The sequence below is a fragment of the Strongylocentrotus purpuratus genome, unplaced genomic scaffold (genome assembly GCF_000002235.5).
Source record: "Strongylocentrotus purpuratus isolate Spur 01 unplaced genomic scaffold, Spur_5.0 spur5_scaffold_19, whole genome shotgun sequence".
In the NCBI taxonomy this organism is placed as follows: Eukaryota; Metazoa; Echinodermata; class Echinoidea; order Camarodonta; family Strongylocentrotidae; genus Strongylocentrotus; species Strongylocentrotus purpuratus.
The window spans coordinates 8,417,796-8,443,336 of NW_022145604.1; the positions used below are offsets into that span (position 1 = coordinate 8,417,796).

A 25,541-nucleotide genomic window follows, 5' to 3' on the forward strand; every position below is an offset into this window, starting at 1 on the left:
TATGGGTGACTGATATGGACTGGTACGTCAAGGCAGTGCATTGAAAGGACGTTGTCGTTGTGCAAATCTAAAAGTCCCTAATGCTCCGGGATCACCGACCTGCCGTCGGGTCACCCAAACCCATTCAAGCGTTATTTAATTTGTGTGATACATGTATAGTGTAATGAAGACATAACGGCCCGAATTCACAAAGCAAGGTTTGATCGAGCTCAAACCTCCTTTTGTTCCGCCAAACCTCCTTTTGTTATTTACAAACCTCAAACCTTGCTTTGTGAATTCGGGCCAACTTGAATCCGCGCGCAAACTACAGCCCGCAATCTATATCTGTGTTGGATTTCGGCCTTCTGTCAATCTTTTAAGAGATCGAAGATGTTTTCGAGACCTTTTCTTCCATTATCTCGCGCGGGTATCACAGCCTCTGCCTATGCGAAACCGGGGCTCAGTAGGCTTCAAATGTGTACATCGCAGGATTCAAAGAGGAAATGCTATCTGAAGTCGTCTGCTCCAGCGAGAGCGGCATCTGGAAATAGAGCGTGGAGTAGTAACCAGGTCCCTGTGGCTGCCAGAGATGAGAGCTACTCAAACGAAGTAATCTCGGCGTTCGATTATGACGCGCCGCTAATCGATTCGTGGGGAAAAAATACCCCACTGTTGTCAACGTCGATCTCCGGCGATGGTCAGTTGGTGTCGGTGCTGTGGTCGGATGGTGAGGAGCAAGATTATCCAGCCGTTTGGCTAAGGGATAACTGCCATTGCACCGATTGTTGCTACCATGTGTCAGTCACCAGGAAAATCTACTTGACTGAAATGTCTTTAGAGGTATGATGGGGAGATAATTCACTCCAGCAAAGCATAGGGCCTATTGCCCCGGTGACACTTGCCCGCATTTTGGTTTGCGCACAGTTTGCGAGACACATACTCTTGCGTGCCAATGCGGGAAGTATTCGTGGTAGCGTGCGGGAGGATGCGCGCGGATGCGGGCCGTGCGTGAAATGCGTGACAGAATTTTCAAAATGTTCAAAATTTTGGCACGAAAATTTTGTTTGGCAACGTTCGTGAACACTTCGTGAACTATGCGCACCCTATGCGCTGCCAGTCGTGCCAGAGCGCGCCGATACGTGTGCGATGGCCGAGTGGCACGCATGTTAACGACTAGTTAACGACTAATTTGCGCACAATTTGCGCATTGGCTGCGCATACTTCCCGCGCAGTTTTCGCATGCCATGCGCTTAGTCTACGAATGCGTGTCCTGGTGGTTACGGATTGCGTGAACTATTCGTAAATTAGACTTGACCCTGCGTGCCGCTGCGTGCCACTAATTAGCACGCATTGGCACGCCACAGAGCGGAGACATATGCCTCGTTGACACTTGCCCGCATTTTGGTCCCGCACTGCCCCGCTCTATGGCGTGCAAATTATTGGCACGCGCAGCGGCACGCAGGGTCACTTCTAATTTACGAATAGTTCACGCAATGCGTAACCACCAGGGGTGCGTTCAATCGACACATTTTCCTTTCATCACCTTTTATTATGTAATTCTTTGTTTTAATCATTCTCACTTTCTCTAATCTGTCTTTCCTTATGTTATTCTTTGTTTCTTCCTTTTATCACTTTCTCTTATGTTATTCTTTGTTTTAATCATTCTATCACTTTCTCTTATGTTATTCTTTGTTTTAATCATTCTATCACTTTCTCTTATGTTATTCTTTGTTTTAATCATTCTATCACTTTCTCTTTCTTTCATTCCTTATGTTATTCCTTGTTTCTTCCTTCTATCACTTTCTCATTCTTTGTTTTATTATTGCGATCTCTGCTCAAAACAGCAGTCGACAGTCGGCAGTCGGCCGTAAACAATTCCAGAAAGCGCTCGCCGAAGTTGACCTATACTTCCTGGGTCAAACTGCGCAGTGTGATGCGCAGCTGGGCTCGAAATGAGCTAGAATCGCTTGAACGCTTTCCCGCAGTGACCTTGTTTTGTAACGGCATTTTGATTTATGATTTATATTTGTGATTTTAGCTTCGAACGCACCCTAAAACACGTTGCGGTCAAGCGATTTTTCCGTCGGTCGTAAAAATAAACGTGTATAAAAACACAAACATGAAACGCTGAAAAAGATGGGTTTTTTATTATGATTCTGCAGAATCACAGTCGCTTAAATTCGATTGAACGAACGGAGATCTCAATCATGATTCTGTGGCGTCATTATCGAGGCCTGTTCCGGTTTGGGCAAAAACCGCGCGCCTGCTTTTCATACAATTTGCGTACACAATATATAGCTCCTTATCGTGGCCTGTTATGTTATTCCTTGTTTTCCTTCTATCATTTTCTCTTTCTGTTATTCTTTGTTTTAATCATTCTATCACTTTCTCTTTCTGTCTTTCTTAGCTTGTGTTATTCTTTTACTTCTTTCAAAAGTCAAAGAGATTGATCAATATAGTTCATAGAAGATACATGTATAACATTAACCTATCAAGAATAAATCATTTTGTAACAATCCGGCATTTCATGAAAAGGGGTAAGAAAAAGTTATTCCATGTTCATGGGTAACAGTGTAGATACGAGATCTTGTCAATATTTTCGAATTTTACGTTCCTCTTGATTTTTTGTTTTATTGATTAAGCTTCGGTCACAAATACCATTACGAACTGCTACGAACGCTGTACGAACGATTTTCAGACCTTTTCGTAAAATTGTCTTAACTGAGAAGGCCATATGAAACCAGCGTTCGTAGACCAATCGTAAGTTCGCAGACTGGTCATTGGTCTTGTCCAAGATTTTGTTCAACTTCGTACGAAAATCTCTGTTCGTAAGGCGGCCGTATGAACGTCGTAAGAACCATGCAAGATCTTCGTACACTTTGTAGGCTTTAAATTTTCAGCCTCAAATTCTTACGATGATCGTAAGAACACCTTAAATGATTTCGCGACATGCATACGAGTAGGACGTAGGTTTCTTGCCTCTCCGTATTTTTTCGAACTTTCCTCGCTATATGCGCTGTAAACGGACTATATAACTTGCAATCGACCGACGATGAACTCTCAAAGGACAAGACTCGCAAGAAGGGCCAAAGGACACTTGGAAATGCAGGAGGAAGACATAAGTTTAGACCATTTTTACTCCTCTCCTGCCACGTCAACCGATGGGCTTGACGTACGATGGTCACGTGACATCACCACCGCGAAGCTTGCCCGCCGCAGCTGTTGGCGCATTGTCGGACTCTGCGAGCCGCTCGACAACCTCTGACCCCAGCCCTGTAAGCATTGCACACATAGATTGATACTTTATTAAAATGACTGAAAAATTGAAACAATGATTACAAAAGCTGTTGACTCTCTAGTCGAAAATGTAAAGAGGGTCGAGCGAGACCTGGGGGCGGCAATCGAATTCGAGTCCCAAAGAGTAAACGAACTCCAGGAAAAGAACGCTGCACTTGAGAAGAAGATCTCCACACTCGACACGCAGATGACTTCGCTTCTCCGAGAATCGGCTGAGCAGAAAGCTGGGATTAACAAAGCAGAACGCTTCTCTCGCCGAAACAACGTGCGCCTCGTTGGAAAACCGGAAAATACAGTCGAAGATTGCATCCAGATTGTTCAGAATGTCATGAGTGATAAATTTGGAATAACCCCCAGGATCGAGAGAGCTCACCAAGATGGTAAGCCCGATGCTGATCGTCCACGGCACATCCTCTTTAAGTTCTTATCATTTCGCGACAAAGTTACCGTTATGAAGTCTACACGAGCATCTCTAGCCAACGAAAACTACTTAATGATCGATGACCTCACTAAAGATGATCTCACAGAAAAGCGAAGGCATGCTCAAGAAGTAAGTCGTCTTTATCAACAGGGGACGAAGCTAAAGTTCTCAGCGGGAAAATGGCGCCATATGAATAGAACCCTGTTCGACTTTACATCAGATGGCTAAAGGAGAAATCAAGAGAGTAAATATGCCTATTCCTCCTGAAATTTTCGCATACTCGTTATAAGTCGTTGATTACCATGAGCCATCTGTATGTTTTTTCATATCTTTTACATTTTGTACTTCCTAGGAGACAGTGATCTCATGACCATGTTGTATACTCATGGGACAGACGTTCTCATGATGAACCTTCCTGTACATTTTTCATATCTTTTACATTTTGTACTTTTCATGAGGCAGTGATTTTCATGAATATTTTGTATTTTGTTTGTTCATGAGAAGAAGAAAAAATGTGTCTGTGTACCAAATTGTACATCTCACATTAATTTCCACTTGAGCAATGACTACATACTATATCTGTATATTGTAATGATAATGAACGACTAATAATGTATTCTTTCATTACAGTTCATGAGACTGTGATTTGTAGATACCATTGCATATTTTTCATTTATTCTTTCATTACAGCTCATGAGACTGTGATTTGTAGATATCATTGCATATTTTTCAGGTCTCTGTGTACCAAATTGTACATTTCACATCATGTTCTACTTCAGCAATGACTACATACTATATCTGTACATTGACTAGTCTTGAGAAGTATTGCAGTTCCTTCCTTATCTTGTTTCTTTTAATGTACACGTATACGGAGAGGATACTGTTGCTATTAATGTTTTATTATACGGAGAGGTACCTATGCTGTACTCTAGCACTGTTGTGTGTTTCCCCTTCCCTCTCTCGCCTGTGTGCACACAGTACAGTCTGTGTCCTCACCTGTTTATGTTTTATTTCTTTTTAGATTTCCCCCCTTTTTCCTTCTTTGGCATGACTATATTTCTTGAAAATTCCATCACAAACTCTTTAGCTGTCTTTCCTAAGAGTGCATGGAGTGTTTCAATATTTTGTGTCTGTAATTGCCATAATTGTCATCTAATTAACATAATGCATGTACTATTATAATATCGTATCTTTAGACAGCATGCATATCATTCAAGTAAAATCATGTACACGATATTTGTTGGGTGCCAGGTAAAAATGTCAGAGGAAAAAATGTCAGAGGTAAAAATGTTAGAGGTAAAAATGTCAGAGGTAAAAATGTCAGAGGTAAAAATGTCAGAGGTAAAATTGTCAGAGGAAAAAATGTCAGAGGAAAAAATGTCAGAGGTAAAAATGTTAGAGGTAAAAATGTCAGAGGTAAAAATGTCAGAGGTAAAAATGTCAGAGGTAAAATTGTCAGAGGAAAAAATGTCAGAGGTAAAAATGTCAGAGGAAAAAATGTCAGAGGTAAAAATGTCAGAGGTAAAAATGTCAGAGGTAAAAATGTCAGAGGTAAAAATGTCAGAGGTAAAAATGTCAGAGGTAAAAATGTCAGAGGTAAAAATATCAGAGGTAAAAATGTTAGAGGTACAAGCAAAAAAAAATGAGTGCCGTTTTAATATCTCAGCACTTTTATCACACAGAATGTCGAGACGTAGAGCTACTGCATGGGCTTGTCTATTATATTCCTTTCTTCAATAATGTAAATTTTATAAATGGCTGTTTGTTGTATTTCGTACATGTCCTGAGGATTATACAATGTGGAAAATAGATTTTGAAATTTATTTTTTTGTGATCAGGCTTGCATATAATTATATTATGTATGAATGTCTAACATTTTTTTATATTTTGAATTGGTTGATGTGTTAATGTTTGTGAAACGGACCGGTTTGGCCGGTGACGTAAATGCGGCATCAAAATATTTGTGCTTCTCTGACCGTAATTAAATGCCTAAAACCCCTGAGCTTCCGGGGCTCCACCCCCTGAGCCCCCCACACCAATTTACGCTCGCTACCCTCTACCTGATCGTAAATACTTTAGCCCCCCCCCCCACTTTGATAATCAATTTTGGCACAAAAGTCGTACGGGGGCTGTTTCAGTGACATACCGTACCACACTATGACATTATCTTCTTCTCCCCTTGCATTAAAGAATGGAACAGTCTGCCTGATGATATAAAAAAAATAGTACAACTCTTTCTAGGTTTAGAAGGTTATCTAAAACGTACCTACTTGAAAGACTGACATAGTTTTTATTTGCATCTTAGTATTTTCTTATTCTGAAATGTTTTTCGACCACTAAGGACCTACTTGTCAGTGTGTGTGTGTGTGTGCGTGTGTGTGTGAGAGAGTATTTGTATGTTCTATATTCTGTAGCTTAGTATTTTCATCCATTGTATAATCATACGTAACATTCTTTTTACTGTAAATGTATGTACTTTGTTGACTATAGGGCCCCGCTCACAAGCTTAGCTTCTAAAGGGGTCCTAAAACCATTCAGTTTATTATGTAATCAAGTTAGAATATGTTGATTGATGTACTATTACCAGTCTCTTTATTATGTAACAGATTATATCATGCTTTGTGTGGTTTTGAATAAAATGAACTGAACTGAACTGAAACGAGCAAGAAAACAGATCATTAAAAGGGATTAAGCGACAAATAATGATTGTGATTCAAATATTTGTTTGAATAAGCACTGCTATTCACCAGAATCTTCTTTGTAAAAACAACTTTTACAAATCTCAGCCATGCTTACTGAGTTGAGACGTTCCATTCAATTTAAAATACTCATTAAAGAAATACACTTCTCCTAATGTGAAAGTGATCTTACAACACAGTGGCAGAATTGCATGGCTGAGATTTTTAAAAGTCGTTTTTACAAAGAAGATTCTGGTGAAAAGCATTGCTTAATATTAAAAAAAAATCCTTGCATCAATTTGAATCACAATGATCATTTTGTCCCATGATCCTTTTATTAAATAACCTTGTTTTCTTTTTTGTTTGCAGGGGGAGAAGAAACTATGTCACGTTAAGAAATCACAAAGATCAGTTGTATTATGCGTATATACATATGATAACAGAACAAAATGTTGATTATCAGAATGTCATTTTGGAATACCTCTATACAAATACCCGATCTTACTGTGCCGATACCACATTGTATTTAGCCCGTATCAGTATTAGTATGAGCCAATTTAAAGTTATTATTCTTTATTCAGTTCAGTATAATGCTTTTCCTCAAAAATAGTTTCGCTATTTTTCTAGGTTTGAGACGCTAAGAAATGGTTTCAAACGTACATTACACAAACCCTGAACCATTGCATAATGATGGTGGTTCTCTCTCTCTCTCTCTCTCTATTTATTGTAATCATGCATTATCATCTACATATAAAGCAGCAACACAAAACTTAGGGTTATCTGGGATAGGTGAAAGTGAGAGTTAAAAAAAATAAAAAAATTAGTGGTCCTCCTCTCCAGCATCCCCCCACCGCTTTAATATTCACCGGTCGCCTGAGTCTGCTCAAAAATGTTAAACCCCCTAACCCCCCCCCCCCCTGTAGATCTGCCCATGTTACCATATCATTCAACAACATCTTGGTCTTCCTCTTCTTCCCAATAGGGACTTTTAGATTTGCGTGGACGTGTTACGTCCTTTTAAGGCACTGGCAGTCACAATCATGTGACGTCCTTTTAAGGCACTGGCAGTCACAATAATGTGACGTCCTTTTAAGCACTGGCAGTGCCTTAAAAGGAGGTCACACGTTGCAGTCCACGTTCTCGTCGTGCAAATCTAAAAGTCCCTAATTTTGGTTTACTGGTCGAGGTTCACTATTTGCTGGTCATTTGAAATCACCAGATTTCAGCGGGTATACGCTTTTCACGACGAAAAACTTCTCCATGACCATGTTTCTGCCCTTGCGCGATCGCCTTCAGCTCCAGCAGATATGGGGCGGCAGCGTGAACACGTACCGTTACTAACGGCGCAGTAGGCCTATAACCACTGCTGACTGCAGCACTGCACTGCGAGCTGAATCGTTAATAAATACTCATAGAACGAGAAATCTTGCACGCTAATCTAAGTTCCATTTCATTGGTTTAAGGTTTGAAAATTGAAACTCAATATTGTGTTAAAGTTATAACAGAAAAGATAATCTTTATTTTATAATTCCACGGGGGCGATTTTAAATTTTGCAATCGCCCCCGTGTATTTTGAGCGCTGCTCATGGGACATATGCATGGTTGCTACTCCGAGTTTCACGCCTTGCAAGCGATCATCAGACAACTGATAGTATTCTTCAAAGTACATGATTCCTCTGCAACCTTGGTACAAATACACTCAAAATAAGACTTAACTAATTAATACCTGAATAAAATATAATAAGAATTACTCATGAGTAATTCTAATTGTATTTTATTAGTTAAGTCTTATTTTAGGGGTATTTGTACCAAGGTTGTATAAGATAATCATGTACTTTTAAGAATGCTATCAAATTATTGCCTGATGATTGCTTGCAAGGCGCGAAACTCGGAACAGAAACCATGTCCCATTAGTCTGCCTGCTCTGCCTAGGCATTGACCACTGTTCGGAAGGATATCAAAGCATAATATAAGAGGAAGGGGAGAGCAGCCGGGTCACCGTGCCCCAGAAGAAGAATACCCCCCCCCCCTCGTCTTCCTTCGGCAATAATCGGGCAAAAAGTCACAATTTGGGACCGAAAGGTAAATAAATTTTAACTGGGAAAGTAGAAAATAAAGCAGCGGTGAAATAACGACTGCAGAATATCCCTCGCTGTTCTTTTTCGATAAGCCTAATATATGGCCCGGGTGTAACCATAACAAACTTGCCACATGATTTTGTTTTTATTTTATACCTCTAACATTTATACCTCTGACATTTTTACCTCTGACATTTTTACCTCTGACATTTTTACCTCTGACATTTTTTCCTCTGACATTTTTACCTCTAACATTTTTTCCTCTGACATTTTTTCCTCTGACAATTTTACCTCTGACAATTTTACCTCTGACATTTTTACCTCTGACATTTTTACCTCTGACATTTTTACCTCTGACATTTTTTCCTCTGACATTTTTACCTCTGACATTTTTACCTCTGACATTTTTTCCTCTGACATTTTTACCTCTGACATTTTTACACCGAGCCATTTGTTGTCAATCCTGAATTTGCATGGCGAGTAATTCAATGCCTAGCGACAACACTGTCCTATTACGTAATCAAACCTTTTATTGTCAATCATGCCATTGTAATGTTGTACATAACAGTTCATGGAATGAGAACTTGCTCATGTGTATTAACTGCTATTCTCACCTGTTCCCTTTTCATCATATAGACGATTTGGAATCAATTATATCAGATCGGCACGCTCCCTTCGAAGATACCGATTTAAATCTCAGATTTAATCCACTTGTACTTGAAAATGAGAGGCACAATATCAATGCAGATATCGACCCTGACAAAAATCATTTTGCAAACTACGTTACGTCCATTTGTAATTACTATGAGGTGGTAGATGTTGTGAACAAATTTGCGATAACCAAAAATAATGCAACCTTTTCGAATATACATTTCAACGTAAGGAGTATTTAAAAAAATTGTGATTCCTTAAAAAAAAATTCTTGAGTATTTTAAATTCCCCAGTTTGATGTAATTGGCATCTCGGAGACCTGGTTAAGAGACGCTAGTCTTTCAATAAATATCGATGAATATACTTTTATCTGTAAGAAAAGAAACCATGGTCGTGGCGGGGGAGTTGGAATGTATATAGCGGTCTCGCATAATTATTTCCTAAGAGATGACCTGACGCTTGATTCAGAAATTTGTGACACCATTTTTATAGAAATAGTTCAAGAAAAGAGAAAGAATATTATAGTTGGTGTGGTATACAAACCCCTAAATATTCAGATCGATATTTTTTCTGAAGCACTGGATATTGTGTTCAACAATATAACTAGCGACAAGAAAATGTGTTATGTAATCGGTGATTTTAATATCGACTTATTACAACATGATAAAAACAACTCGGTAAAAAACTTTATTGATATAGTATTCAGTAACTCATGCTACCCCTTAATCGACAAACCTACACGAATTACGAAGTCATCTGCCACTTTAATAGATAATATACTTACAAATAACCTACTTTCATTTCATGATACTGGTCTATTGTATTGTGATGTATCGATCACTTGCCTGTCTTTACCATGTTGCTAATGTCAAATCATCGAAAGTTAACATAGGTCACAGAATTATAAAACAGAGAAATATTGAGGCCTTAATTAGGAATTTGCACGAAGTCAACTGGAGGGATGTATACGCTGCAGAAGATCCAAACGATAGTTATAATATTTTTCAAAATAAATTTCGTGCATTGTATGATAAGCATTTTCCTATTGTATTAGACAAAAACAAAAACAAGAAATTAAAATGTTGGATGACGAATGGACTGTTACAGTCGATCCGACATAAGAATAAATTATACAAAATGTATTTACGTAACCCATCAGACCACAATGCTTATGTGTATAAAAACTATCGTAACCTACTCACAGGATTAATTCGTAAAGCAAAATCTCAGTATTTCCATGACAAATTTTACTTAATAAATCTAATGTAAATCGTACGTGGCAAACGATCAATTCACTACTTAACAAAAGTAGCCAGCTGAGAATTCTGTATTTAATTATAACGGGGACATCGCTATAGAGCCGGACATTATTTCGAACTCCTTTAATGACTTCTTTACAAGCATTGGTCCATCTTTAGCAAATAAAATCCCAGGTACCCAAAAGAATTATTTACAGTATATGAATGATCCACCTGTTAACTCTTTTTATTTATATCCTACTAGGGAAAACGAAATTTGTAACATTGTTAGTACTTTTGGAAACAATAAAGCTGCAGGTTTGGACGAATACAGTCCAAGCGTCATTAAACAGGTCATTATGTACATCTGTAGACCCCTATGCCATGTATTCAACCTTTCATTATTAAACAGAATTTTTCCAGATGAGCTAAAGAAAGCTAAGGTAACACCAGTGTTTAAATCTGGTGACAAGCGTGAATTTCCAAACTATAGGCCCATTTCTGTACTGTCAGTCTTCTCTAAATTATTCGAGCGCATTGGTTATAAAAGAACTATTGAATTTCTTGACAAACATTCTATTCTCAATAAACATCAATATGGTTTCCGTAGGGATTATTCAACATGTATGGCTCTCACCAATCCCTTTAGTAAAATCATAGACGCCTTTGAGGCAAATGAATTTGCAATTTGAGTTTTTATAGATCTGTCTAAGGCATTTGACACAATTAATCACACTATTTTACTATCTAAACTAAATCGTTATGGAATACGTGGTGTAGCTCTTATAGCTATCTTAACAATCGATTACAATGTACCAAATATCAATCTTCTATTTCGGAGTTTAGGACAATAACATGCGGAATTCCACAGGGTAGCCTGCTTGGGCCATTGTTATTTATATTATATGTGAATGATATTTAAAAATCTGCTAATGAATTGTCTTTTATACTGTATGCAGACGACACAAACATATTTCACAGAGATTCAGACTTGAAGTCTCTTATGGATACAGTAAATGCAGGTCTTGCATATATATGTGAATGGTTCAAATCTAATAAATTATCTGTAAATGTAAAGAAATGTAATTATATGATTTTTTACAATGGAATGAATGCAGATTTAAATAATTTCAATATTTTTCTTGATAATGTCATATTGCCAAGGGTAGATAAAGTCAAATTTCTTGGCGTTTATTTAGATAGTTCCTTGTCTTGGAAATACCATATTCACGAAGTTGAAAGTAAGGTGTCCAAAAACATTGGCATTATATCCAGACTCAAACATCTCTTGCCCAATCACATTCTACGTATGTTATATTGTGCTCTTATACTTCCATATTTTTCTTACTGTAATCTTGTTTGGGCGAATTCCTGCAAGTACAAAATACAAAAGCTTACACTATTGCAGAAGAAGATTATTCGTATAATATCCGGAATGCACTATCATTCCCATACTGGTCCCATCTTTAAACAAATTATTTTCTTGAGATTCAGTGATATAAACTTGTATCAACAGGGTATTTTCATGTATAAAAGCATGAATAACATCTTCCCACCACAATTTAGTGATTTTATCAATTTTCAATGCAACTCGGAAACCCATACGTACAATACGAGAAGCGCTGCCAACATTCATCTCCCTAAACATAGGACCCGAAGATTTCAATTTGACATTCGATACTCCGGGCAAAAATTTTGGAACACCTTACCATCTATTCTACAAAAATCGCTCTCCTTGCAGACTTTTTCCCGTAAGGCAAAAATGTATTTAATTGCTCGATATTGATACCCTGTCTTGTATTTATGAGTGAAATTACCTCTTGTGGAATTTAATGACATGTTTGGATTTTGATCACTTACGTATATGCCTCAGCTGTTGCTGTTGCTAGTACCATATGTATATTCCCAGGACAATGCTGTCGGAAAAAGCCGTTGTCTGTTTGATGATTTTGCTTGTTTTTAATGATATGTACCCGCTGTCTATTTTAAAATTGTAGTACTTCGTTATTTTTATGATGTAATCACAGACACATGCACTGCCCAATTGAGGTAACTTTCTCTTTATGAGTGAACATGCCTTCCTATACTTAGTTCTCTCCTCATTTTTTTCTTCTTCTCTCTGTTCCATTTACTATATTTGTTCTTTCCTATCAACTTTCTGTTATATAAAATGTAATTTTCATAATAAATGTTCTCTCGGTAACTGTGTTAATTTATTATGGGCGTTCCCAACTCAAGCTATGCTTTCCGGGTTTTCGCCTCCTTCCGTATCTAAATTATTTACAGAATTGTTACATATATCATGTATATATACATTGTGTTTCATATTGTACTGTTGAGAAGGAAATAAATGTTAATAAATACAAATACAAAAATTAAGTTGTTCATAGAGGGCTCTTACGGCGTTCGTACGAACGCCTTACAAACGGAGATTAGTTTGACCTTCGTACGAACGACTGCTGGCGTTCGTAAGGCATTCATAAGATGCTCGTAAGGTGTACGTAATTTATGACATTTATGCAGCGCTTTTTTGCAACCCGACAAAATATACCAAAACAAATCATAAGATCTTCTTACGAATGACTTGAGAATGCCGTCAGTTACATCTGGCGAGAAAAAAAACTCGTAAGATGGCCGTAAGTCTGACGTTTGATGAACTCAGGGCATTCTAACGAATCAAGAGCGAAAAATTAAACGGCGTTCGTACGAACTCCGTAAGAAGGACGTAAGAAACTGCCCCATCTACGAATCTCTACGAACTCTGGAATTCGTACGAACAGGGAGATTCGTACGAAGGCATCGTTCATACGAACCATTGTGACCGTAGCTTTATACACGGTGGCGGGAGGAAAGTGTTTGAACAAAAAATATTCACGCCTTTAAATGTCAAGGTTTAGCTTAAATCAACCAAAAAGGCTTACGTGGAACCAGTTAAGGTCTAACCCTGCTCGAGACAGGAATTTTGCTTTAAGTTTTTCAATGGGAAACAAATATTTGCCAATGGACTGTATGCAAGTACTGGCTGCAAGTACTGGAAAAAATTCTGAATTTTGCAGAAAAGGGTAGGCTTTTTAATAGTAAAAAGGCTTTAAATATTGCAATTTTTTCCAATGATATCCATACATTTTTTTTAAGGGAAGTTCATAATTAGTATTATCTTTCATATGCCGTTGGAATTTAACCCTTACATTTGTTTTGGGCTGCAAATGGAACATAGTACCTTTAAGGCATTTCTGACATCAATCTTATCCCTTTTAATCACAAGACGGAAGTTAAGAATGCCTCCTTGTTGGACAACGGTCAATTGCTGTCCGTGGAGTGGGCTGATAGTCATCATGGAATCTTTCCCACTGACTGGCTTCGAGGTCATCGGTTTGACCAGTCCCAACCGGACCCTATTGAGGGCAACCGGCCTCATCTCTGGGGCCACGACGTCATGTCAACACCGCACTTCAGAATGTTCGAATTCGACGAAGTGATGGAGAGCGACGACGCCCTCTACGACTGGCTCAAGATGCTATTTAATCTCGGGATCGCTGTCCTCAAGAACGCACCAATTGAGCAGTGTCAGCAGTACAGCCTTCAAAAGAGACTGGGATACGATTCTCCTGCTCCTTCCTCGTCAGGGTGAGTAATGTGAACAAGAATAAAAAAATTCGATACTATAATTTATTGCAATATTTCGTTCCCCGATTCGGCAATCGAGGACAGATCTTTGATTACAGCCGGCGATATTGCGAATTTGGTGTTCCCTAAATGAAGGTCTCATCTTCTTATGCTTTTCTGAATGCAACTTTCCTCTGTATTAATTGCCCGGAGGGGGGGGGGGGGGGGTGAATGAGAAAAATATATATTGTAATACGAAATATAAAAACGCGGAGGAGATGAAAGCTGGCTCTATAGTGTACCTGATACACCTGTGGTCCTGGTGACCATTTATTTATAATAATTGATAGTGACATAGCAATTTGATCTCTTAACTAATCCTAACTTTGTTCGATTGCAGAATCTTGAACCAGGCGAAGCTGCACATGAAATCCTACCATCCAGTGTACACCGCAGCGAGCCTTCAGCTCCACAACGATTTAAGCTACTATACCCAGGCTAAAGGAGTAAGTATCAGTACCGCACCTGTATCCACGATGTTCGTTCGGCCGGAAGCCACATACTCGTGACAGTGGTTCCGCAGTCAATATATCTTTGACGATATAAAGCTCAGATCGCGAGCAGTGTTCACAGGAGCAAATATCGGAGCATCTGGTTGTTCCTACCCCTAGGCCATGTTCTTGCTAATCCCTCCCTCCCTCCCTCCCCCCTCCATCTCCATGAAAAGCCATGTTAATATCCTTGCTACTCTAGCAAATACATACGTATAGTTAGCTCTTACATATCCAAAAGTGTGATTGGTCCACAACTCGATCGTCACGTGATATTGATTGCGATGATCGTCATTAGCATATATTCCACTCCCGGCCATTTTTCGATGGTTGAATTGACCATAAAGAATAGTCAAATGAGTATATTTTTGCGTCGTACCATAATTTACTTAGTCACACTGCGCGTAGTCGCGTACCCATTGTTTGCATTGTCTTAGCCGCGCGCATTTGACGCGGAAGACTGAACAGCTATAACCTATTACCGAAAATTTAACTGTATTTCTTCGTACTGCAAAAAAGCTTTCCAATGAAATGTCTTGAAAATTTAGTGATATACAAATAAAACATTCATGAATGAAGTCTACTAACTTTGAAGCGGTAAATCTGCGGCATTTAGAGAGGATCGTCACACAATTGAACTATTCAAATTTCGTATTAGTTAAAAAGCATGTTCTATATACCGGTCACTTATTTGGAAATGAACTTTAGTCGAACACCGAGATAAAGTATTTTTTATATAAAACATTAATTACAATTCAAATTATCTCACAAGATCATAATTAAACAAACTTTACTAGTTTGGAAATGATAAAATCATCGAAAAAACAATCTAATTTCCAATGTAAATTTTGCCGGTACATATTTAAGATTTGTTTTCCCTATAAAAACTACACAATTGAACTCATATGATGTTTGCGTAGTTAAGGCATTATGTAGATCTGCAATTTGACTAAAAAGCCCCCTGTACATCTAAGGAAAAAAAAACGTTTTCGTCATAAATAATAAGTTTCTGGACACAAATTTTGAAAGCAGAATATACATATATATTCACGTAATATTTTACTAAAGGCGTCATTAGAGGGACATTTGGAGTGATAAAATGAGTCATTAAGTAGACATTGTCATTGTCCACTTAATGTACCATGTAGGGTTATATAATATTGGTTTGTGTAAACAACTGCAGTTGGTTTTGTGCGCGTATTAATATGCCTGTGAGGCGGAAATGCGCGTTACAGTACTGTACGCGTCTTGCGCTGTGTAACAAGCGCATGTGTGTCAACTAATCATAATGCGTTGACCATCATTCTAATTAAAATATATACGGTCATTTACGGGATGTCCAGTATTAAGAGGCGTCTGGTATCAAGGCTATTTAATAAAACAGATAATAACTGGAAGCCGGGGGTGTAATTTTCGATTTTGCACCACAGGTGAGTTCTATTTCCCTCTTGTCTGTCTTGATCATAAATCTGATAACACCTAGTTTGATGGAAAATGAAAAATACTTCGATGCATATCATTTTACTTCCAAAAATATACGGTCATTTACGGGGTGTCCGGTATCAAGGTTATCTAATAAAACAGATAATAACTGGAAGGGGTGTAATATTATAGATATAATGGGCCGTATGCATAAAAAGTAGCAATTCTCGCTACCCCAAATAGCGATTCTGCCGAGATCCGGGGAAAATCCTGAAAACGCGCATTGCATTATGGGATAGCTTTTCGACATTACAGCTTCCTGTGCAGGCGTTCGTGATCACAACCCTCTCTTTCACGGTAGAGTTTAACGGCTTTTTGTGCTAAAGTCACTAATTCTGCCCGAAGCTTTCCATTGCATATTATAATCTGTACAAATTACACTGATTGGCATCGATTTTAGCGTGCGTGAAAACTCTGCACAGCGAACACAGGCGCTAGCGCCAGCGGGATGGGACTCTATACCGGAAGTTGTAGTGACGACCCGAGAGAGTGAAAATTACCTCGTCTCGCGAATTTCGAGATTTTCGTACCTATTTAGGGTAGCGAGAATTGCTTGCAAGCAATTGCTTCAAGCACAAGCAATTGCTTGTCAAGCAAAAGATCAAGCTCAAGCAATTGCTTAAACCCGTATGCATAACATTTTGCTTGTGCTCAAACCTTTTGCTTGCCTCCAGCAAGCAATTGCTTACGATCTCAACAATAGCGACGTCACGCCGGTGCGAACATCATTCATGGGAGAACGAAGGCGGGTTTCGCATATTAGTAGTGTATTCAAATGTCATGCGTGTGGGGTAGCCTTTCCTGGCCTCCATGCTCTCCACTGTTGTCAGACATCCTCCCCGTTTTTCATCATGTTCAGGTATGAACCTGTGTGCTAACCACTCAACGTTCTCTTTGTCGAAACGGAATAGTTTCCGATAGGTCTCGGGAGCAATTTCTTCTCGATTTATTCTACTCCTGTACAACTTTGGTTTTTCTCTAACGAGCAAACATGATGCTTAACCGCGAACGTCCCGATTAAGCAAGAGCTCAAGCCGCTATGACGGAGCTTGAAAAAACGTAAGCAATTGCTTATAAGAACAAGCAAAAGGTTCGTTTTATGCATACGTTTTTAAGCAATTGCTTGATCTTTAAGCAATTGCTTGCGGACATCAAGCAATAATTGCTTGTGCTTGCTAGCAAAAGCATTTGCTTGCAAGCAATTGCTTATGTTTATGCATACGGATTCAAGTAAAAGGCTAGCACAAGCAATTGCTACTTTTTATGCATACGGCCCAATGACTGCTATGAGAGGGATAGTATCCCAGATAGCAAAATGTTGTGGGGCCCATCTGGGTTTTATCTGGTTACAACTGGGCTAGCCCACTTGGCCCAGATGGGCCAGCCCATCTATTGCCCACTTGGCCCATTTAGCCCATTTGGGTCCCAGATGGGCCCCATGTGGGGCCCAGCAATCTGCACCCGGGTTATAGAAGGGCCCCAGATGGGCGGCCCAGATTGGACCCACTTGGCCCAGATGGGCCCACGTAGAACCCAGATGGGCCCCACAATTGGCCCATCAATATACACAAGGGTTACCTATTGGGCACCAGATGGGCCATGTGGGTTATATGTGGGACCTACCACATTCTATATATGGGTCAAGTGGGTTCTATATGGGCCCCATATGTGCTATAAGCGGGTTTTTATATGGGATCCATATGGGCCAAGTGGGTTTGATATGGTCCCATATGGGCCAATGTGGTTCTAAATGGGCTTCATTGTTTAAATGGGTACTATTTTTACCCAGTTGCTGAATTCATTTATCCAATTTCAATTTCCAGGGTTACCAGTTGGGTTTAACTGGACCAGTCGTACCATTTGGCACAACTTTCAACCAGTTGTTAGCTCCAATTAGCAGACTTAATTAGTAATTTATGTAGCACTTGTACTAATTAATTTTGCCATTAGCAACAACACATCGTCTAAAATTTCCAATGTAAAGGCATTGGTATTAAGAAGACTTGGTTATTTTGCGGTGATGAGACATTTCCATATACTTGTATTTTATTGAATCTGTTTTAGGTCATAGTTAGTGTTTTTCCTAATTCATGTTTAATTAAATGTAATGTATACAAAGTAGTGAAATGTCCTAATAATTAGCAATTTACATTTAATAGTATTTTCGAAATGATTTGCTTATAACTAAATCATCAGCAATTAGGAAATATCCTGTAAATTCAGATAAATTGTAAAAAAAACATATATGCACGCACCCCATATTCATTATGCAAATTCTGGGTATATTTTGTAGGTTTTGGGTGTGAAGGCCCATCTGGTATACATCTGGTTTTCAGCTGGGCGAAGACAATGTTCGACTTGCGATTTTCACCACCAAAAACCCACATGGGACCCACAAGGGGCACATATGTGTTGGTACTTGTGGGTTTTTGGTGGGAAAGTCCATCTGGTATACATCTGGTTTTTAGCTGGGCCCAGCCGATGTTCGACGTGCGATTTTCACCACCAAAAACCCACATGGGGCCCACATGGGGCACATAATACTTGTGGGTTCTTGGTGGGAAGGCCCATCTGGTATACACCTGGTTTTTAGCTGGACCCAGCCGATGTTCGACGTGCGATTTTCACCACCAAAAACCCACATGGGGCCCACATGGGGCACATATGTGTTGGTACTTGTGGGTTCTTGGTGGGAAGGCCCATCTGGTATACAACTGGTTTTTAGCTGGGCCTAGCCGGTGTTCGATGTGCGATTTTCACCACTAAAAACCCACATGGGGCCCACATGGGGCCCATATGTGTCGGTAGTTGTGGGTTATGGGTGGGAAGGCCCATCTGGTATACACCTGGTTTTTAGCTGGGCCCAGCCAATGCTCGACGTGCGATTTTCACCACCAAAAACCCACATGGGGCCCACATGGGGCCCATATGCGTGGGTTCTGGGTGGGAAGGCCCATCTGGTTTTTGTATGGGCCACGTGGGCTTTAGCCATCCCATACAAAACCCAGATGGGCCCCAGATATTTTGCTATCTGGGATAGTATTAATGACTGCTTTGAGAGAAATAGTTGTTTTATTACGCTCAAGGGAAGGTTAGAATTGTGCTATTCCCCGAGGCGTGCCGAGGGGAATAGCCCAATTGTAACCTTCCCGAGAGCGTATGAAAACAACTATTTCTCGAATATTAAAGCAGTCATTAATACTTTTATATGCCGAAAAAAAATAGACTAAAAAATAAAAAATAAAAAATACTTTTTTTTTTGGTCGAAGATGAGATTCGAACTCTTGCGTACAAAAGGTGATGTATCTTAAGTCAGCGCCTCAGACCTCTCGGCCATCGCGCGTTATTAACATGCATGGCAGTTTTGTACAATATATACATTAAAATGGATTGAAACCGGCTTCGCGTGTGATGAATGCTTCGCAAAAGCTCCATATACGGACTCTTCTTTTACTTTTGCAATGCATATTGGCACGAACTTAGATCAAGATCTATCGGCAGATGTTGTTTTTTTGTTTTTGACAGTTAATTTTTGTCTTCATGTCAACAATGCAAGATAAAATTGTCGGTAAGATCGATCGAGATTCAATTGTATTGAAATTGCCGACCAATTTTTCGCACACGTATGGTATCCTCCATCGCTCAAACCATTTTTTAACATGTAAACCTATGGGGTAACCATGGAGACTGACCTATTTTTTTAATAACCATGGTTATTAAAAATATTGAAATGTTTTATGCATGGTTACCGGGAATTTTACAGGAACAGTTGAAGTTTATGAATGCAATTCGACCAATCAGATGGCTGGATTTCTTAAGTGAGGTATATAATTGTTTTTATAGGCTCATGGGGATGCTACATCCTGTTATCACCCCGAGGCGTGCCGAGGAGTGATGGCAGGATTTAACGTCCGCGAGACAGAGCCTATAAAAACAAATATGCCTCGATTATTAAAGCAGTCATATCTTTTATATACCAAAGAGACACAAAAATCTACCAAGAATTCTTACCTTATCTTTATCAGTGAGTAAAGATTGGTTGAAACATCACAGGAAATCTGAGACACGGTCTGTTAATCTTCGCTGGAAAGATGACTGAATCTTACAATCATTTGGGAATCACAGACAAAACGCGCTGTATGGTATGGTAAGAAAATGTTACACGTTAACCAATGGGGATCGCAGCATGAGGGCATTTTTTAAAAGACTGACCGGTAGGCGGGTATGAGGGCAATTTTTTAAAGACTATTGACTGGTAGGCGGGCATGAGGGCTTTAAAAAAAAAAAGACTTTTGACTGGTAGGTGGACATGGCAATGGACATGGACAATTTCGACCAATCAGATGGCTAGATTTCTAAAGTGAGGTATATTTTCAAATATCCAACGCTAAAAAAAATCCAACATACGGAAATCCAATCTAAACTGTACATGTTTACAGGTACTGCAGAAAGGTGATGCAGTTAAGTACTGCGACCCAGCGTAAATTGCATGACTTGAGCGCGCATTTGAAATCTTGTACGCTGTGTGTGGGCAAAAATCGCGGAGGGGTTAGGAGTTCTATCACAGGGTTTTATAGTACTCAAGTCAAGTCAGTTCGAAATACCATTAACCAGATTAGATGTATACAAAAACTCTTTTTTTCCACGCACAACCAGAGCATGGAATGATCTCGATTCGACATTAGTATCCCTGACTGACTCAGCAAAGTTTAAAGTAGCACTCCTTCCGAAATAAGTCCACCCTCTGCCACCACGACCTCCAGTTTAAATTCCACTAGGAATCTTTTGGAGGAACAACAACCAAGTACAAGTACCAAGTACCAAGTACTATCAAACCCTCTGACGCAATGATAGATCAAAATGCTCCTTGACATGTGATATAGTTTTGACCAATCAGTGAATGACAATCTATGTATGAGGTATATAAAAACAATTTTAGCACCACAGGTGAGTTCTATTTCCCTCTTGTCTGTCTTGATCATAAATCTGATAACTCCCTTCAGCGGTCGATCCAAAGAAGGTTATTACACACCATACCAGTCAATATCTGTATGACTGCAGCTGTATCTCATACTATTACATCACGATTAATGATGGTATACATGTTACATTTTGCCTGTATAGTTTCAGCTGTTCCACTGCAAACAGCAAGTAACTGGAGGAGGCGGAGACAGTCTGCTCGCGGATGGCTTCAAGGTCGCCGAGGACTTCAGGTGTCAGAACCCGGAGTCTTTCAGGATTTTAACCAGAATTCCCTGGGAATATAAGCTCGCTATCGACAAAAACTACCATGTTGCTCGTCGCGAAGTCATCAGGTAGATATAAGATACCTCGCTTGTTTACTTGCCCATGCACATAAACAACGAATGGATGACTGACACAGGCAGGCTCAAATCCCGAACCCTGTCAATATCACTGACCTATATTCAACAGTTAACGAGATCCTTAGGTGAAAATATTATTATGAAAAAATAACGTTAATTTGATAGTGAAAAACACTTTCATCATCTCCATTCTAAAAAGGCGTTCTATATGTACTTTCAAACATTGTGAGTGCCTCACGGACAAATATATGAACGGAAAATTGAATGTCCGTCTTCAATTCAAAATATATATAGGAAGACACATTAAAGATATATGTCCTTCACATGTTTAGAAAATAACGGCATGTCTTCCGAAACTTTGTATAATATGTGATTTTATGGCCCGGTCCCACTGCACTTACGGATGCAAAGAGGATGTAAAACGTAAAAATATCTTGCCATCCGTTGGAAAACGCTATACATCCGTTGTGTACTCATTGCATACGTGTTTCATACGCTCTATCCATCGAGCATCCGTCCACTGTGATTTCATCCGCGCAAAAAGTTTTGAGCTGCACAAAACTTTTAGAACGGATGAACTTCCGCCGTGTACGATGTAAATCCGTGACAAATACGAGCAACACACGTTCTATGTCCGTTATCATCCGTTAAACGTCCGCTCTATCCTCTCTGCATCCTCTGGGCATCCTCGCAACTCACATCCGCTGCAGCTGAAAACGGAAAGAGGGAGGAAAGACAAGGTACATGGAACGTCTATACATCGTTAGTAGCACGGGAATAGAAAGGATGAAAGCGTTTGCATCTCGTATATAAAGTATTCAAAGCTGTCATCCACTTCCATCCGCTTTCATCCGCTAGGCTTCCGATGAACATCCGTTTGACATCCCCGCTACATACTACCCACGTCCGTTATTTTCAGTTCTGTTTTCGCAAGTTTTCGAAAATTTTGTCCATTTCTGGAGCGGATGAAAACGGATGGAGCCACCCTCGAAATTTTGCTCGTCCGCTGTGTCCTTTATGCATACGTTTTGTGTCCATCGGCCAGTGGGACCGGGCCATAAAATCATTTCTAATTAACAATTAAAAAAAAATTGTGCAATTTCAAACAATACTGAGTCAGTTCAGGTATCAACAGATAATTGTTGAGGGTTGGTCACACCAGCAGTCCCTGCGAGGAGAGCCCCAAATACACCAATCAATTTGGTTCGTAGCTGCTCAGATGATACTATGTATCACTAATCTATTAAAAACCATAAGTAACTAGACAATTCTAACACATGTAACATACGAAATTCGTGGAAAATCCAAGGTAATGGTGGGGAAGTGTGCACTTATATAGGAGAAAGGTACCATTACATATCACAAAAGCAACTACCCTGACCTTACCAGAAAGAGTTTTTTTAAATAATTTGTATTAAAAAAGGTGGGAAAGGGAAACGACACCGGGTGTCATGCATGCCGCCCCTGCCAGATGTACATGTTTAATACATGTGACTAGCACCTAAAAAGTAATCACAACAAGGCGTTCAAGAGTATTGAGAGTTCAGTAAGTCCATTCCTTCGCACTGTTATAAACCTCGTCAATTTTTGTTTTTACATCAATCATAGACTTGACACTGACGAAGAGGTGTGTCAGATCACAATTAATGACATTTGCAGAGCAGCCATGCTGCGGATACCCCTGCAGGATGTCAAGAAGGCATATGTGGCACTCAAGGAATTCACCAACATGCTGTATCATCCAGACAACCTGGTACGGTACAAGCTGGAGGCTGGTAAGTACTCTACTCTCTGTTCTATAATAGTACTTATTCTTTTGTTTCATCTTATATTTGAGCAGTATTATGCTCTATTTTAACATGTTTACATGTTTCAAAGAACTTAAGGTGAAACGCTAACCAACGAAAATCAACGAAAACAATTCTTCTTCTTTTCAATCTGTACGACAAAAGGTAAGGTTTGTGCTCCAGTGGATAAGCCACCAGACTGTGAACCACAGGGTACGGGCTTCGAATCACGGTCACAGCACTAATATCCATTGACAAGACATTAATCTACATGTGCCACACTCGACCCATGTGAGGTACATGGGTACTTGGCAGAACTAATTCATAACAACATTCTAGAGCACCACAATGGCATCCTTGGGTAATGTAGAGCGCCCATAATGTCAAGTCTGACAGATATGGGCTTCATAAAAGAACCGACTATCATTATTATTACTATCACTATCATTAATATATCTATAATTCATAATGTAAGAGTAGGGGGAAACCCCGGTGTAGTGGTCAACCTGCAAACCCCCAATCAGTTATACCGGGAGGAGAGACCCGAGGGTTATAGTGATTCGCTTTTGCCTCTCAAGCACAGGTGACGCCAAATACTTAATAATAAAGTCTGACAGACATGTGCTCTATAAAAGAACCCACTATTATTATTATTATTACTATCACTATAATTAATATATATATTATTCACAATGTATTAAAACCTCATCTGTCTCTCTTCGATTCCTTTCAGGTGACATTCTGGCCTTTCACAATCATCGTATTTTACATGGTCGTCTAGGCTTCAGCATGAAAGCTGACACTCAGAGGCATCTGGAAACATGCTACTCAGACTGGGAGATCGTGTCTGGACGGATGCGCAATCTGAAAAAGCAGCGACTGAGAAAATCTCAGGGGGAAAATCAGAAGTGAAAACTTGGGAGAGATGGTAACGGCAAAGCAACACCTTGGATCCGCCACTGGTGACGACACACTTTTACCCTTGTCATTTAATCTGCGGACCGGCTCATATAACCCGTTATGGACATTTTTATTTAGTTATTCTTCTATTATGATAACAAAATCCGGCTAAATTTCGGCAATAATGGTTTATCGCTCACCCCCCTCGATATTTTGAAGTCAGGGGCGGTGTACCAAAGTGGGGTTGCACCAATAAAAGAAGATACTTTCTGAAAGAAAAGGGGGCACCTATACAAAGGGTAGCCTAAACGCGAAAAAATATAATTTTTAGACAGTATATATCCCTAAATTGTAACAGGGATGATACTCAAAATTGTCTCTTTACGTGGTCCAGGATACTGCTTCAGTACCGTATTATTTAAATAAAACCACAAATCCTGATGGAGTTTTAAGCACAATCTCATAATGAAAGAACGAATAAGTCCTTTAATAATGACTTAATTTGATACTATACATGCAAGCGAGTGAGTTTTGGGGAGGTGCAAGACTTATATTTCTCGCAGTCGCTTTAAATTAAGGGCGCATATTTTTAAGCAGGCTATGGGCTTTGTTATTGTTTATTGGGAGATGAGGGTTGATATTACTCATCTTGTCATAGCACGTATGATGATTATGTCTCCTTTAACATGATTGACATTTGGTAATGTAAATGCAATTGCCTTGGGTTTGAAAACTCTTTTGTCGTTTTAACTTTTATATTCTTTAACAAAAGGCAATTGATTACTTTGGTATTCTATGAAGTTCACAGGGTATATGGTTTAACAGATGAGAGGTTGAGCAGTCGAGTAGAATATGCCATAGTGGTTTTAATGGGGCAAACATGTAGTGTAAAAACGGCACACTTCTCATATTGAAATGACTTGAGAAGGGACATTGGAATATCAGTGAAAACGACCACTATTATAACCTAAAAGGAGCACAATCCTTTCTTATGAAACTTGGGGCGTAGTGCACTGCCCCATCCCTTACATCGTGGTGGTAGCAATACGTTACCTGTTACTACACAAAGCTGCTACAATTCTTGGAAACACGGGCCCTTATAAGAAGGGGTACATTTGGGGTACTTGACAAGTACATGGCTTTAGCATTTAGCATCATTTTGTACTGCGTTATTACCTACATTAAATAATTTAATATAAGGAAATAATGATTATTTCATCGTACTTATGTTTTCTTTCTTAATTCGCTAAATTTGTTAATTACGAGGTCAAATGTATCGTATTGTAGGGTAGTGGGATATTCTTTTTACGTCATATTTCAATTATATATTATACATTATATATGTTTTATTTTGTATTTTGAAGATTATCACTTCCTGTAATCAACATCCAGCATTTACTTCATGTCCATGGCAATAAATTCAAGATCATTTATGAGATTTATAGTCTAGTCCAGGTCTAGTAAGACCTATTGACCCTTAAGTGTGTTTCCACGATTTCAAAGATAGACCTGAAATGTGTGTGATTAAAATAAATGCGAGTTTTTAATA

At 39.2% G+C, this 25,541-nt stretch overlaps 1 protein-coding gene across 2 annotated transcripts; it reads left to right on the forward strand.

Moving 5' to 3' along the window:
* The first annotated feature begins 264 nt into the window (after positions 1 to 264).
* On the forward strand, positions 265 to 25,196 carry LOC100889965 (gamma-butyrobetaine dioxygenase). Of its 2 annotated transcripts, none has more exons than XM_030990207.1 (6): positions 265 to 819; positions 13,608 to 13,969; positions 14,349 to 14,454; positions 21,106 to 21,296; positions 22,914 to 23,080; positions 23,826 to 25,196. In XM_030990207.1, the coding sequence occupies exons 1-6, from the start codon at positions 370 to 372 to the stop codon at positions 24,002 to 24,004; spliced, it is 1,455 nt and encodes a 484-aa protein (XP_030846067.1). In that variant the 5' UTR covers positions 265 to 369; the 3' UTR covers positions 24,005 to 25,196. The 2 variants fall into 2 exon arrangements, with proteins under 2 accessions (XP_030846067.1, XP_030846068.1); XM_030990208.1 differs by lacking the exon at positions 265 to 819 and adding an exon at positions 2,667 to 3,941.
* The last annotated feature ends 345 nt before the right edge of the window (positions 25,197 to 25,541 follow it).

Excerpts from the sequence above, each read along its gene's own strand:
- LOC100889965 (XM_030990207.1), top strand. The coding sequence starts at position 370 with ATGTTTTCGAGACCTTTTCTTCCATTATCTCGCGCGGGTATCACAGCC. Across the intron at positions 13,970-14,348 it reads CCTGCTCCTTCCTCGTCAGG|AATCTTGAACCAGGCGAAGC; the intron begins GTGAGTAATGTG and ends GTTCGATTGCAG. Across the intron at positions 14,455-21,105 it reads ACTATACCCAGGCTAAAGGA|TTTCAGCTGTTCCACTGCAA; the intron begins GTAAGTATCAGT and ends TTGCCTGTATAG.